The 13,599-nt window shown below is 41.8% G+C and overlaps 1 protein-coding gene across 1 annotated transcript in view; it reads right to left on the reverse strand.

Annotated features, from left to right (window-relative positions):
• LOC144756141 (butyrophilin subfamily 1 member A1-like) overlaps nt 1-13,599 on the reverse strand; it is a 249,173-nt gene that overhangs the window by 41,081 nt on the left and 194,493 nt on the right. Inside the window, exon 4 of the mRNA XM_078645707.1 lies at nt 4,391-4,675. Coding sequence (XP_078501833.1) covers nt 4,391-4,675 — 285 coding nt within the window. The remainder of the gene's footprint in view (nt 1-4,390; nt 4,676-13,599) is intronic.

Genomic DNA, 13,599 nt, shown 5'->3' on the forward strand with positions numbered 1-13,599 from the left:
GATGTGTATCTCTTGGGGTAGTTCGCTATTCTGATCTGCGTTCTGAATGTCCTTCCCTCTCTGAGTTTTTAGATGAACCCTGAAAGGAATGAGAGGAATGTGTATCAGTATCCTGATACCTGTCAGGTTTTTTAATATTATTAGGATTTCTCAGGTTATATTTCCTGTCAGTGGGCTCCTGTTGAGGAGACACACCCTGTGCTTGTGATTTATTCTGCTTGTTTTTTGATTGTTTATTATCCCATTTCTTTTTAGAAAAATCGAGTGCTTCCGTGGAATATCCTTTTCAGCATTATTCATTAATTGTGGTTTTACAGGTCTAACTCCCAAATTATCTCTTCCCAGTGACTCATAGATCTCTTCGATAATTTTAGTAACTCCCGCTCCTGTTGTGCAGGAGTGCATTCCCTCAGGCGTTGGTGTATAGCCACCACTGCTGCCTCCCCTTTTATGTTTGTCAACATAATTGTGGGTACCTGGGCACAATTGCCTATTAATTGTATCCCTAAGTCCAGGGCAGGGTCTGCCCTGTACTGGTTCTGTATTTGTTTTAATACTTCTGGTATGACTGCTGTTGAGGGGGTACCATGAGTCCTGATATAGACGGCAGCGCAGGCTCTACCCCAAGTGGTACAATCCTCTATCAGGGGAGCTATCCCCATTGGCAAGCAGATCTTCAGTATTCTGTATTTTTCTTTCGGGACTGTGTGTGGAAACACAGCCTCAAGCTATGCAATTTTCTGTGCTATCCAAAGTGTCATTTGCTTACGTTTAGTGGGTCTTCATCCCATAATCGTGCTGAGCATTTGTGCAGTGATTTTACTTGCGGTCCAAGTGACCCTTGTAGGTTGAGTGTTCTCATAACAAACTGTGTAAGATTTCTGTATGGCTTTACTATTTCTTCATGAAGTGGACGTAAGACTGCTGCTGGTAATGTATCTATCTCTGGATGCGGTGTGTAACCAGCTAGAACAGCCCAAGTCACTCCAACTCTGCTGAGCTGATCGAGTCTCACTTTATCTGTGGTATGGGGAGGGTACCTTTAAACCAATTTATATGCTCTTGGTGATTGAGCGGGACTTCTATGTCCTTGTACAGAGAGTATTCATCTGGTATTTCAGACAGAGTGTAAGAATTAAATGTATGTGTACCTGCATTTGCAGGTGGGAATTTTACCCAAGAATAGAACACCTCTGTTCTGTATGCGTTGTGTGCCTCAATCATGAAAGTAACAGTCCCACCTAATGCTGGGACTCCAAAATCTGCTCATTTTAAAGTCTGTGCATTTCAACAATTTTCCTGCAATTTATAGCACCTTCCTGCTCTCCTTCCTCTGCTGCATTTACATTTAATGCAGCCTGAGCATCATCTTGGATAGACATTGCCAAAGGAGTTTCAGAGAAATAGAGATAAGGTTTTTGCACAATGTACGGAGCTATAATCCTTCAAGCTTGAATAAACCTACAGCCAATACATAGGGTTTACCTACTCAGTTGCCGGTGATTGTCCCTCTCCACTGCAGATATCTCTGGGTATGTGAGTAGGGATCTCTGAGAAAAACACAACTGAACTATTCAGATTTGACTGTAAAATAAGAACCAAAGCAACGTTGGCGACACCATGTTGTGTAGTTCCTACAAATCTATATCGAATCTGCATGTTTAGACAAAATAAATCAAGGGATTGGTATCCGGACTGATTCCAGGCACCCTCAGAGGATATGTTAGTCTGAAGACCAGCTAGCACACAGTGCCACTATAAGCCCCCCAACCTTACCAAAGAGCGAATAGTTTCTGGCAACTATCGAACATGACAACCCTGACTCCTTAGGGATCGAGGAAACAGTACAGTACTTTTCGCTCAGTCACTCGTGCTCACTCGGTCTCAGAGAGATATACAGAATAAACGGTGGGAACATTTTCAATAAGCATTTATTGAACCAGCGTCATTCTAGTATAAAATACATGGGCTGCAATAACCATTAGGCAGAGACAGATGTTTACAGTTATAAGCACCAACAGAGTGAATAAAAGGTAGAATTCTACCATGGTGCTAAAACAATGAATATATGAAAGCATATTGATACTTGGCATTAATCATGAGTACTCTTTACGTTACAAACCCTAACTGGATGTACCGAAGTGTACCTAGCATGTATGTAGGTGTATAGCCAAGAATCCCCGTAGAAAAGAGCAAACCCTATTACCTGATGGGAGAGAACAAAGGACCCCCGTCTTGGTCTCGAGTTGGAAACCCAACGAGGGATGTCAGACCACTGCCTGCTGGACTGTCCGCGGGCACGGACTTCAGGATCTTGTGTCAGCCTGGAAGTTTCTCCTCTACCTTGCACAACAAGATGTGGTACGTATAGACTCAAAAGGTACCCTCAGGGGTTCTACCTAGATGTTTCATGGTACTGTGGGTTTCTCGGCCAAGGATGATGATAGTGGCACTCTAAGTTATTATACAGAAGATGGTAATCCTGTTGTGATATTAAGAATCCTCATGCATGATAAATGAGGGCAGTTTTCGAAGAAAACGACATGACATTTATTCAGCACCTAACTAGGTAAAGGTCCGCACCAGAGCCATTATATAAAACAAAGTAGGACAAATGTAGGTAAACGGTCGTGCAACTACCTAGGCCCATATTGGGGTACATTGGGGCTCATAACAACAATATAGTTCAAGTATTCAATATTTATTTGAATTAATACAAGTTGTTCAAATATACAGACTCCCAAGCAAGAAACTGAATACACGCTATCTCTTCAATGGCTGGAATGCATTGCCCCAAACATTCTAATCATCACTATAAATTCCCCCAAAGAACATTCCATCATCCCATTGTGATGTGCATTAATATGCTTTCTAAAGTATAATACAACAGCTAGGTTCTGCTTGGAAAATAAGATTAACCTAGGAGAAATCAAGAGCTTCCACTAGTCTCTGCAGTGAGAATAAGAGCAAAGACTGGGGAGGTAACCAAATACTACTCACTAGACTCTCCATGTAGAACAGAGACACAGAGGTGAAACCAATGCAGGAGATTAAACCAGTAGTCGATACTACATTCTATAGAGAAAATAAATTCATGGAGATGAAACCAAATGCCCATGTTAGGCTCTGCATAAAGAACAAATTCACACAGATGGAGATGACACCAAACACCTATGCTGGGCTATGCATAAAGAACAAATTCACATAGATGGGGGTGACACCAAACATCTATGTTGGGCTCTGCATAAAGACCAAATTCACAAAGATGGAGATGACACCAAACATCTATGCTAGGCTGTGCATAAGAACAAATTCACAGACATGGAGAAGGAACCAAATGCGGGCCGTGGATGTGACCGAAATAGGTGAAGAAGTGGGCAGTCGCCGGGACATAAAGATTCCTGGCGTGAAGGTTTCCCCTGCCACGGGCCCAGGTAGTGAATTCACCCTGTAGTTAAAATTGAAGACCCCATACACTTGAGGAGTGTCTCCACGGGAATTCCGTGAGTAGGTAAAATTATTAGGTCTACCCTCACCTAAAGGTATGCGCCTTAGAGCGCGCACACCATTGTTGAGGTAGGTTATGGTCCTGACGAATGCTGAGCACGTAAAAGCAGAAACATGTTGACCACGATTTTTGAAGGACAACATGGCTCAAATTGACTCAGCCTGTTGTTGTCCGTCTTCACTTTGTTTTTATTGAAGGTGTACTGTCCCTCTATTAAAATGTATTCAGGGAACGGTGACATTCTCTTTTAATCACTTTTTGCACATATGGGCACTAACTCACTAGCCTATACTAAAGAACCCAATGATGAAGCCAGTCACCGACTTTGTTGGTGCATGAGGGTTCACTTTTCACAGTGTCTTTGACTAACTTCAGAGTTTTTTGCCTTTTGGTTTTACTGCGATTAGCCTCTATTTGGTTTTTTGCTTTGGTTACTCTTATGTTGTTTTTGATATAGAAGAAACCAAATGCCCATGCTAGGCTCTGCATAAAGAACAAATTCACACAGATGGGAATGAAACCAAATTTCTGTGGTAGGCTCTGGATAGTCATTTAAAACACAAACATCGAGATGAAACCAAACACAGCACATGGAACAAAAGTAAAGATATGGATATGAAACCAAATACATGCGCTAGACTCCACATAGCAAAAAAAGCACAGTATTGGAGATATAATCAAATGTCAACACTAGGCTCTGCATATGGAATAAAACTACAGGCAGGGCAATGAAATGAAATGACAGTGCAAGGCTCCACAAAGAGAAAAAACACAGACATTGAGATGAAAACAAACACCTGAACTAGGCTCTACTCCTGGAGGAGCTATCGTAGTAAGGGAAACCTATCCAGGGCATTAAAACCTAGATCTAGACTCACTCACCAGCAATGGATATTACAGCCTCTTTCGATTGGTTTGTGAAACGATTGCGAACAACACAGGACAGGTCCTTGCTGGATTCTCCGGTTATCAGTAGGGGGCTGTCCACCTGGAAGAGACCATCCTGCAGGGGAGTGTTGAGGTAGTCGGAGGACAGAGGTAAGCTCTCACCACCATGTTTTTGCCACATTACCTCTGGTTCTGGGTACCAGCCACCTGATTTACATACAAGTCGGATTGCGCCTGCCTGATAACTCTCCACATGGATGTTTGGAGTAGAGCCAACTGCTGGAGAATGGAAAATAACAGTCAGAACCTAGCTCATAATCAGCTTCTGTGACATAATATTAAGGTTTAAAAACATGAACTTTACATACTTAGTTCAAAAGTACAATATTGACAATATATTTAAGTGTCAGGATTTCGCAACCATAAGCGCCTACCTAACAGATAAACTACAATTCCCAGGAGTCATAGCGGAGGAGGAGGAGTCAGCGTCTACAAGACAACGCGGCGCGCACACGTGAGCATGCGTAATTCTGGCACTTCGATGGTTTGGAGCTTTTGGCGGCGTGTGTGAATGGAGAGCGAGAAGCCGTGTTATCTAGCTCGGCAGAGCTGGTTCCCGTCCTTGTATTGACGTATGCTGAGGGTCGTATCACACACCGGAAGCGTGAGTGCAGGCGTCCTGTTTGTTATTTGAGAAGACTTCAATTAACAGCGGTTACACCGGACGGTATACGCGCGCCAATAACGGCTCAAGGAGAAGCAGTGAAGCAACCGCGGATGCCTTTCCTTACGTTATTTGTTTTCAATTCCCCAAAGACTGTCTTCTTATTTATGGGCAAGGCGGTGAGGAAACCGCATTGGAATTACTTGTAGGGCAAGGGTGACATTGACTTCATGGTTCAAGGTATTTTCTCTTTTTTGCGCAACACTGGATATACTGGAGGAAAAAGCGGTGTATAGTTGATTGGACAACTGGAGAAATTAAATCTACGTACTTACCTGCTTACCCCATATCCTGAACTATTTATTGTGGGTTTTATGATTTTTTTTTTTATTGAGACTTGGTTTGATACTACTGTAACCGGATGCCCACAAAAAGAACCGGTGAGCAGGCTTGAGAAGTGAGAGTACAGGGTGTGTTACCCACACACATACCGGGGCTGTGTGAGATGAACGTGAGAGGTCTATGTCTAAAACTGTTGTGTTCTATCTTATAGGAATATCCACCGAAACATGATCGGTTGTTTTTTTCTGGAGATATGCACGGACGTGCAACGCTTTGGTAGATAAGGTAGTTATGGAATATAGCGAGACCTTACTGAGTGTAGTCTTATATGTGTATATGTGTTTTAATCTCTGTTGTTTTGTTTTATAGGTTCTCATCCCTGCTGTCCCCTACCTTTCCCTTCCCTCACTTGATCGATCTAACGCTCTGTGACTTAGCATCATCCGGACCCAGAGGAGTACGGAAAGACCTGACATTAAGATCATGTAACCGTTAAATACATTTGAAAAATTACGTAAAATTACGTTAAAAATATACATATATAATACAAAAAAGTAAACAAAAAATTAGTAACTTAAGAAATGTGGAACTTAAATAAAACTGTAAATAAAAAAATACTACAATTAATTCATCAATAATGAATTAATTGAATACAAACATAACAATTAAAACCTAACACTCACAAGCTTAGAGTGCCTTATAAATTATTCAAAACAAAGAGAAGAAAAGTCTTTTACGACCCAAGACACCGTTTTTCAGCTTTAGATTTGTAAAGTACAATGTAAATCAATATGGAATTAATAAAACCAGCTCTTGACAAGTGTATATATCAGACACCTAAATTTGCTAATAACCCCGCTTCTTGCGACGGTGAGCTCGTGGTGGGGTAGCAAACCCCTCAAATAGCACCAACGCACCGACTTGGCGATGCCGCGAGCGCAAGGTAAGTGATTTTATGTACTTAATTTTACCTATCCAGTAGCCTGTCAAATTCACCCTGCCCGTCCCCGCCTCACCGCTCTTACCTGTATGGGCCGCACCTTGTGTTTTGTTTATTTTCAAGCAGCACAAAATACCCAACGCGATTCGGAGTTCACAGCCCCTTGGTCACGTGACCAGGAAGCTGTGAGCTCCAAAACGTTTCGGGTGTTTTGTTCTGCCTGACAATAAACTCTTCTTATATGTGACTCCCATATCTGAGATGGGGAGTTTTGGCATGTGGTGTAGATATATATATATAATTATTATTTTTTTCCATCCAAAGGGATTCCAAAAACAACGCTCTCATCGCTGGTGCTGGCATGTCAGGTGGAATCAACCCATAATCATTCTTGAAAACATAAGAAGATATGCTGCACTACAGGAGCTCATTCAAGACATTACTTTAATTGTACCACTAACAACCAATGTGTTTCGACTGCAAAGTCTTGGTCACAGTTCAGTGAGTCCTACTTGGATTGCAATTATAGATACAAACAGCTCAATTTGACCATTTTGAGGCATTATGGGATATGTAGTTTTAAACAGTAGTCTAAAAAACAGTAACTTATTTACATTTTACACAAACAAATGTTTTTCCTTGTGTGTGTATGGGTCAGAACAGCACGAAAGACTGTCGAAGCCTCTGATGAAGTGCGGCAGCACAGAAATGCGTCAGGCATGCATAACTCAAAACGAAAGCTGTTATTTGCATTGGCATGCCGGTTCCGTTCTTACCATTTAAAAGCCTGGTGCTAGCGGATGTCTGAGTGCATCTTTGTTCCGGTGGGGAACTTTGGAGCTTTCATTATACGCGGCGTCCCCGGCCGCGAAAGATGCACCACCCTACTAAGGTTGGGGGCCACGGGCTCTGTAGTTCACAGAGCCACCACGTGGGACATTTGCTTGGGATATTGAACGGCACCCACATGCGGAGGCCCATCTGTGGGCTCGAAACTTTTTGGCAACAGCAATATTTACATGCACTCATTAGGGTAGAGTTTGCTGATCCGGACTACAACACCCACAAGTCAATACGCTCAACAGAGCAGCCCATCGAAGGGTGACATTTTTCCTTGTGTGTGTATGGGTTAGAACAGCACGAAAGACTGTTGAAGCCTCTGATGAAGTGTGGCAGCACAGAAACGCTTCAGGCATGCATAACTCGACACGAAAGCTGTTATTTGCATCGGCATGCCGGTTCCGCTCTTACCCTATAAAAGCCTGGTGCTAGCGGATGTCTGAGTGCGTCTTTGTTCCGGTGGGGAACTTTGTAGCTTTCATATATATATATGTTGAATGAATTAATTTGCCATACGTTGTCTGTTATATATATTGTATATAAGGAACAAGACAAACGCACCATCTCACTATGAATTAGCCATTCTAAGATGGCGACCAAAACTGAAAGTTAAAGTCCTTTATTTATTTTGTGTAAATGGTTTGCCAATATTAACTTCCACCTCACAAGACGCCAGCTGACACTGACGAAAGCGAAGGCTGAAACGCGTTGTTACCATTATTGCGCAATAAATCATAGTTGATTTAACCTAACGAGAGTGCGGTTCGGTTATTTTGTGACAGTGGAGCTGAATACGTTAGCGGCTCGCCACCACCGAACCGGGCACCCCCAGCGAAATAGAAAAGAAAGCATTCTGCACCGCCGTACAAAGCCGTAGAAGCAATACCCGTCCCGAGGAAGCGGAGCGATATCAACGGAGCTTACAGCGTCTCGGTAGACGGAGGTAGGAGAACCGACGGCATTTACTTATCTAACGGCACGAGCGAGTTAGGAAGCGCAGTGAATTAAGATCTATTTAATGTTTAGTGAAACAGCACGTCGGGAGGCGGCGACTGGCGTATTCAAATTACTTCCTGGAGGAAACACACAGGACTCGACCCAGACACAAGATGCTGCTCATTCGAATGTGAGGAATAAATACCACCAATTGGAGAGACTTTACGAGAGGGAAATTAGGAAATGGTGGGAGGCCACCTCCCTCCAGCACTATGTGGAGGTGAGTAGGGTACCGCGTGGCCTCCGCATCTATACAATACCGGCATATGAAAATCCGGACCCGGATTTATTAAGCGAGTGGGCGGAGTACAATGCACATTCGTCAGAAGGAATGCTAAAAATCCTGATCAAATTTGCCTGGAGAGACCGAGAAAAGGCCTTAAAAGATATAGAATCACTAGAAAAGGAGATTCTAACAATTGAAACATGATGAAGAGAAAGGGTCAATGAAAAAACGGCTAACAACATATGAAAAGAAGATTTAACAAAGCAAACAACAAAAGTTCGAACGAGAATACTCACGTTCGCAAGAAAGTACGATGCTCCACGTCGCAACTTGAGAACAAGAACACATAAGGCAGTAGAGGTCAGAGACACCTCGGAGTCGGAGGTCACATGCGCTGAACAATCGGAAGCTTTGGACAAGGACCAAGACTGCAGCCTTCTTTTCGCGAGGAGTTCGATCTTATCTGTCAATCATGTCTGAGGGGAGGCAAGGGCCACCCTCCGGAACAACAAGCAAATACAAACGCATCACAAGAAGGGGGGGAGAAGGCATGGAAAGCAGAACGAGACAACTCAGGAACCGGAAAACACGAACCAACAGGAATTAATTGATGATTTAACAATCATCAATCTCTCCACAAGAGTTCTGACATCAGATGAGCAAAATGTTCTGAAATTGGGTTTAACTTTTTGACCAACAAGCTGTTATGAGTATACCCAAACTCGAATAGACTTATTTAAATTTATTCGAAAATTGAAGTTGTTGAAATTTTTCAAACAGAGAATCCAAGGAGGAGAAACATCGAGGGGTGCGGCAAGCAGACATACTGAAGTACAAGAACCGACGAACATTAACATCCAGGACCTAGAAACCATAGCTATACTAGAGGAACTCAGGGGTGAAAACAGTACCCAACAGCCAGTACAAAAAGACAACACAAGAAGAGCAGCTGAACTAGGGATAACCCAAATAGGGGAACAAAGAGTATTCAAACCCCCATCACGCTTCTGCCCCCAGTCCCCAGTTGATGCAATTGATATTTTTGCGGAAACAGTGACTCAAGAACTTCAGAATTTATCAAAACAAGAAGAAAATGTGAAAGGCAAAATGAAATGGAATATATCATCAAACCAGAGAAAAGCAATCCAAAGTTTGGAACAAGACGATTCAATTATAATAAAGCCGTCCGATTAAGAAAATTCAAGATGTTAGCTGGGAAGATGACTTTATTATGATAACGCTTGATATTTCTAATCTATATACAAGCATAAGACATGTTGATGGAATGGCGGCAGTGAGAACTTTTCTTGGACACCGTTTGGCCAAATATTTGGAACACAGCGAAATGATAATGGAATTTATTGCATTTTGTCTGAACAATAACATCTTTATTTTTCAGGGCCAACGTTACAGGCAGATTAGAGGTACGGCGATGGCCACCTGCTTCGCCCCCAGCTACGCAAACTTGTTTGTGGGCTGGTGGGAGAAGCAGGTGGCCTGGGCCAATGACAAGGGGGAATGGGTGGACAGGGTGATCTGCTGGAGGAGATACATCGATGATCTCTTTATTATTTGGAAGGGATCCATGACTTCAGCAGAAAGATATATCTCGGCCCTCAATGATAAGGATTTAAATCTAACATTCACCCATGAGATGAGCAAGAAGGAGGTTAACTTCTTGGACCTTAGAGTTTTCGTTGAGTCTGGAAAGGTTCAAACTGCTTTGTATAGGTAAAGCACGGCTGGGAACTCAGTCCTTCACGGACGAAGTAGCCACCCTACTACCCTCGTGAATAGTATCCCCTATGGGGAACTATTACAAATAAAAAGAAACAGCTCTAGAAAGGAGGACTATGATGAGGCAGTAAATAACAGCATAAAACGCTTCAGATCAAGAGGCTACTCACAGAAAGTACTACAACAGGCCACAAAAAAAGCAGAATTAGGGGATAGACTAACACTGCTGAGAGACACACGGGGTCGAGTATCTAAAGAAGGGGCAGGTGATCTAAGATTGATCACCAATTACTCCTCCGCAGCATGTAAAGTCAGAATAATAATGCGTAGAAACTGGAAAATCTTGAAATCAGATAACACCATAGGAAAAGAACTTTCAGATTACCCCTTGATAACATTCAGAAAAACAAGATCATTAAAAGATAAACTTGTACAAAGCCATCTTGCAAAGGAAAGATCAACTTCAAGACTGCAGGCTCTGCACAGCTCGTATCCATGCGGGAAGTGTAAGGCATGCAGCTCCTGCAGGAGGGTTTTAACATTTCAAGTTCCAGATAAGAAGTTCCGCACAAAGATCTCTAAATTCATGACATCTTCTACCACTCATGTAGTGTACTGTTTGGAATGCCCTTGTAGCTATCGCTACATAGGGAGTACAGTGAATGCGGTTAAAAAATGCATACTGGAACATCAAAGGGCCATCGCTAACAGAGATGAGAATTACCCGGTGGCCTGGCATTTTGCCAACTATCACAACAGCGATAGGAACCTTTTAACCTTCTTTTGTCTAGACTGTATCCCATTTGACATCAGGGGAGGTGACAAGGAGAAAAAACTACGACGTCTACAGTCTAGATTTGTCATCGAACTACAGACTAAGTCACCAAAGGGTTTAAATGCAGGGGAGGAACTCATAACCCACTTATAATTTCAATGAAATTCTTTACGAGCAGCTCATTTGTCAGGGGAGAAAGATTATCAACAAGAATAAGAATTTATCTGGTTACCATCAATACTAGTAATTAGGGATCCTTGATTCAAGAACATATGAACTACATATAGGTATATGTGGAGGCTCCATTTGGACACAGAAAGTATCAACTTTGAGAAGGTTTCTCACTGTGAAATCAAATGCCAGCCCATCCAGGGCCTAATTAGTAAACCTATGTAAATATGTATATATTGGATCATGGTAAACTTGAAATAGGACCATCAAAGTAACTGGCTATTCATATGGGTTGTTGTACCTTTGATATGGCGACTAACTGTATATACAATGAAATTCACATGATGTTATTATGATTTTGAGGCAACTAATTTAACCCATACAGGGCTTAATAACGAAAATGTTGAATGAATTAATTTGCCATACGCTGTCTGTTGTATATATTGTATATAAGGAACAAGCCAAATGCACCATCTCACTACGAATTAGCCATTCTAAGATGGCAACCAAAACTGAAAGTTAAAGTCCTTTGTTTATTTTGTATAAATGGTTTGCCAATATTAACTTCCGCCTCAAGACGCCAGCTGACACTGAAAGCGAAGGCTAAAACGCGTTGTTACCAATTTTGCTCAATAAATCTTAGTTGATTTAACCTAACGAGAGTGCTGGTTCGTCATTTTGTGACAGTGGAGCTGAATATATATATATATATATATATATATATATATATATATATATATATATATATATATATATATATATATATATATATATATATATATATATATATATATATATATATATATATATATATATATATATATATATATATATATATATATATATATATATATATATAGCCATTTATTTTACGATCAAAGAATGAATCAAAGATCAAAGAAAGAATGAATCTTGGATGACGGATTATCAGAAAGGTTCCACCAAATGCGAAAGGAGACTTTCATGCAGATTGGCGAAATGACAGCTACGTTTTTGGCAAGTCAAGAAATGCTTTTTCTATGGAAAGTAGATCCTAACTATAACTACCAACTGGTGACTGCCAGTAGGATATACAGGTAGTTATAGGTAGGATCTACTTTCCATAGAAAAAGCATTTTTTGACATGCCAAAAATTTGGTGTCATTTGGCCAATCTGCATGAAATTTTCCAAAAAAGTGTCAAAGTAGTTTCCGTGTGTCATGTAAAGTTTGGGGGTGATCCATGCAGTGGGGACTGAGAAATAGGGGTGCAAAAAAGGGTGCATTTGTAATGTTAATTACCATATGAACGCGTTGTCAAACCTGCAGCCCGAACCGTAGGGCCAATTACACCACATTTGGTAGAAAGGTAGATGTTACGCTGATTGTGCTTTTTGTTACCTGGAGCAAATTAGTCCAGTATTTTTTGACAAATTTAAGCCAAAAATTATAGATATATCCCTGGCGGCAGATATTTCGCAACAGTTTCGTGATGATTTACTACTGCGTGCACAAACGGGAATGCTCTGATTCCGCAACCTGAACAGAAAGTTGCAGCCACTATTTTATCATCTTGGAACGGTTTCTGGGGCAGAAATGTGTGTGAAAGCTAACATAAGGGGTCAGGGTGGAAATACTCTGATCCCATGCTTGAGAAATGGGTGTGTTAGGGACACAAGTTAAGTGTCCAAAATGTATTTTTTCAATCACGCGTGATATTCCTACTGGTTCCTCTGGGTTGCTGGATACACTGGGCTAAGAGTGTATTGGGGGAAAGGGTGTTCAAGAGACAGAATTGTTTTTTTATGTTGAGGAGTTGTGACACAATGTAAGTAATGCAAAAAGATCAATTGATGGACAGAATGGTGAACAATGTCAAACATTGACCCCAGTACAGAGATCTGGGCCTAAATCCATAGTTTTTTTGTTCTGCATGCCTCTCCAGTCTAACCCCAGCCATATGCAAATCAGTCTTGACCCTGCTCCCCTTGGGAACAGTCCAGCCGGAACTGCCAGGCCAGTTCCTCCCCGGACCGGGAACAAGCCTCCAAGAGCTGGTTTCTGGGTTTCACCCCTCATCAGCCAGGCTAGCTTTACTCCAGGGGGATGGCGAGCACGGGACCCACTTCTGGGTATACCCGTCCAACTCGAGTTGACCAATACAAAAAGAACAAATGAAGAACAAAGAATGCTGAACAATGTCAAACATTCACTCCAGTACAGAGATCTGGGCCTAAATCCATCGATGTTTTGCTCCCCATGCCATTTCAGTTTAAACCCAGCCATATGCAAATCAGTCTTGACCCTTCTCCCCATGGGCTGGACTGTTCCCATGAGAAGCAGGGTCAAGACTGATTTGCATATTGCTAGGTCCAAACTGGGGTGGAGTGTTGAGCAAAAGAACAATGGATTAATCCCAAATCTTTGTGATTGGGGGTGAATGTTTACATTGTTCAGCATTCAGTCCATCATTTGGTCCTTTTACAGCGCAAGTAATGGCAAACTTTAATTTCCAACTCAGGACTATGTCATAA

This window comes from Lissotriton helveticus, chromosome 5_1 (genome assembly GCF_964261635.1).
Source record: "Lissotriton helveticus chromosome 5_1, aLisHel1.1, whole genome shotgun sequence".
NCBI classification, from domain to species: Eukaryota; Metazoa; Chordata; class Amphibia; order Caudata; family Salamandridae; genus Lissotriton; species Lissotriton helveticus.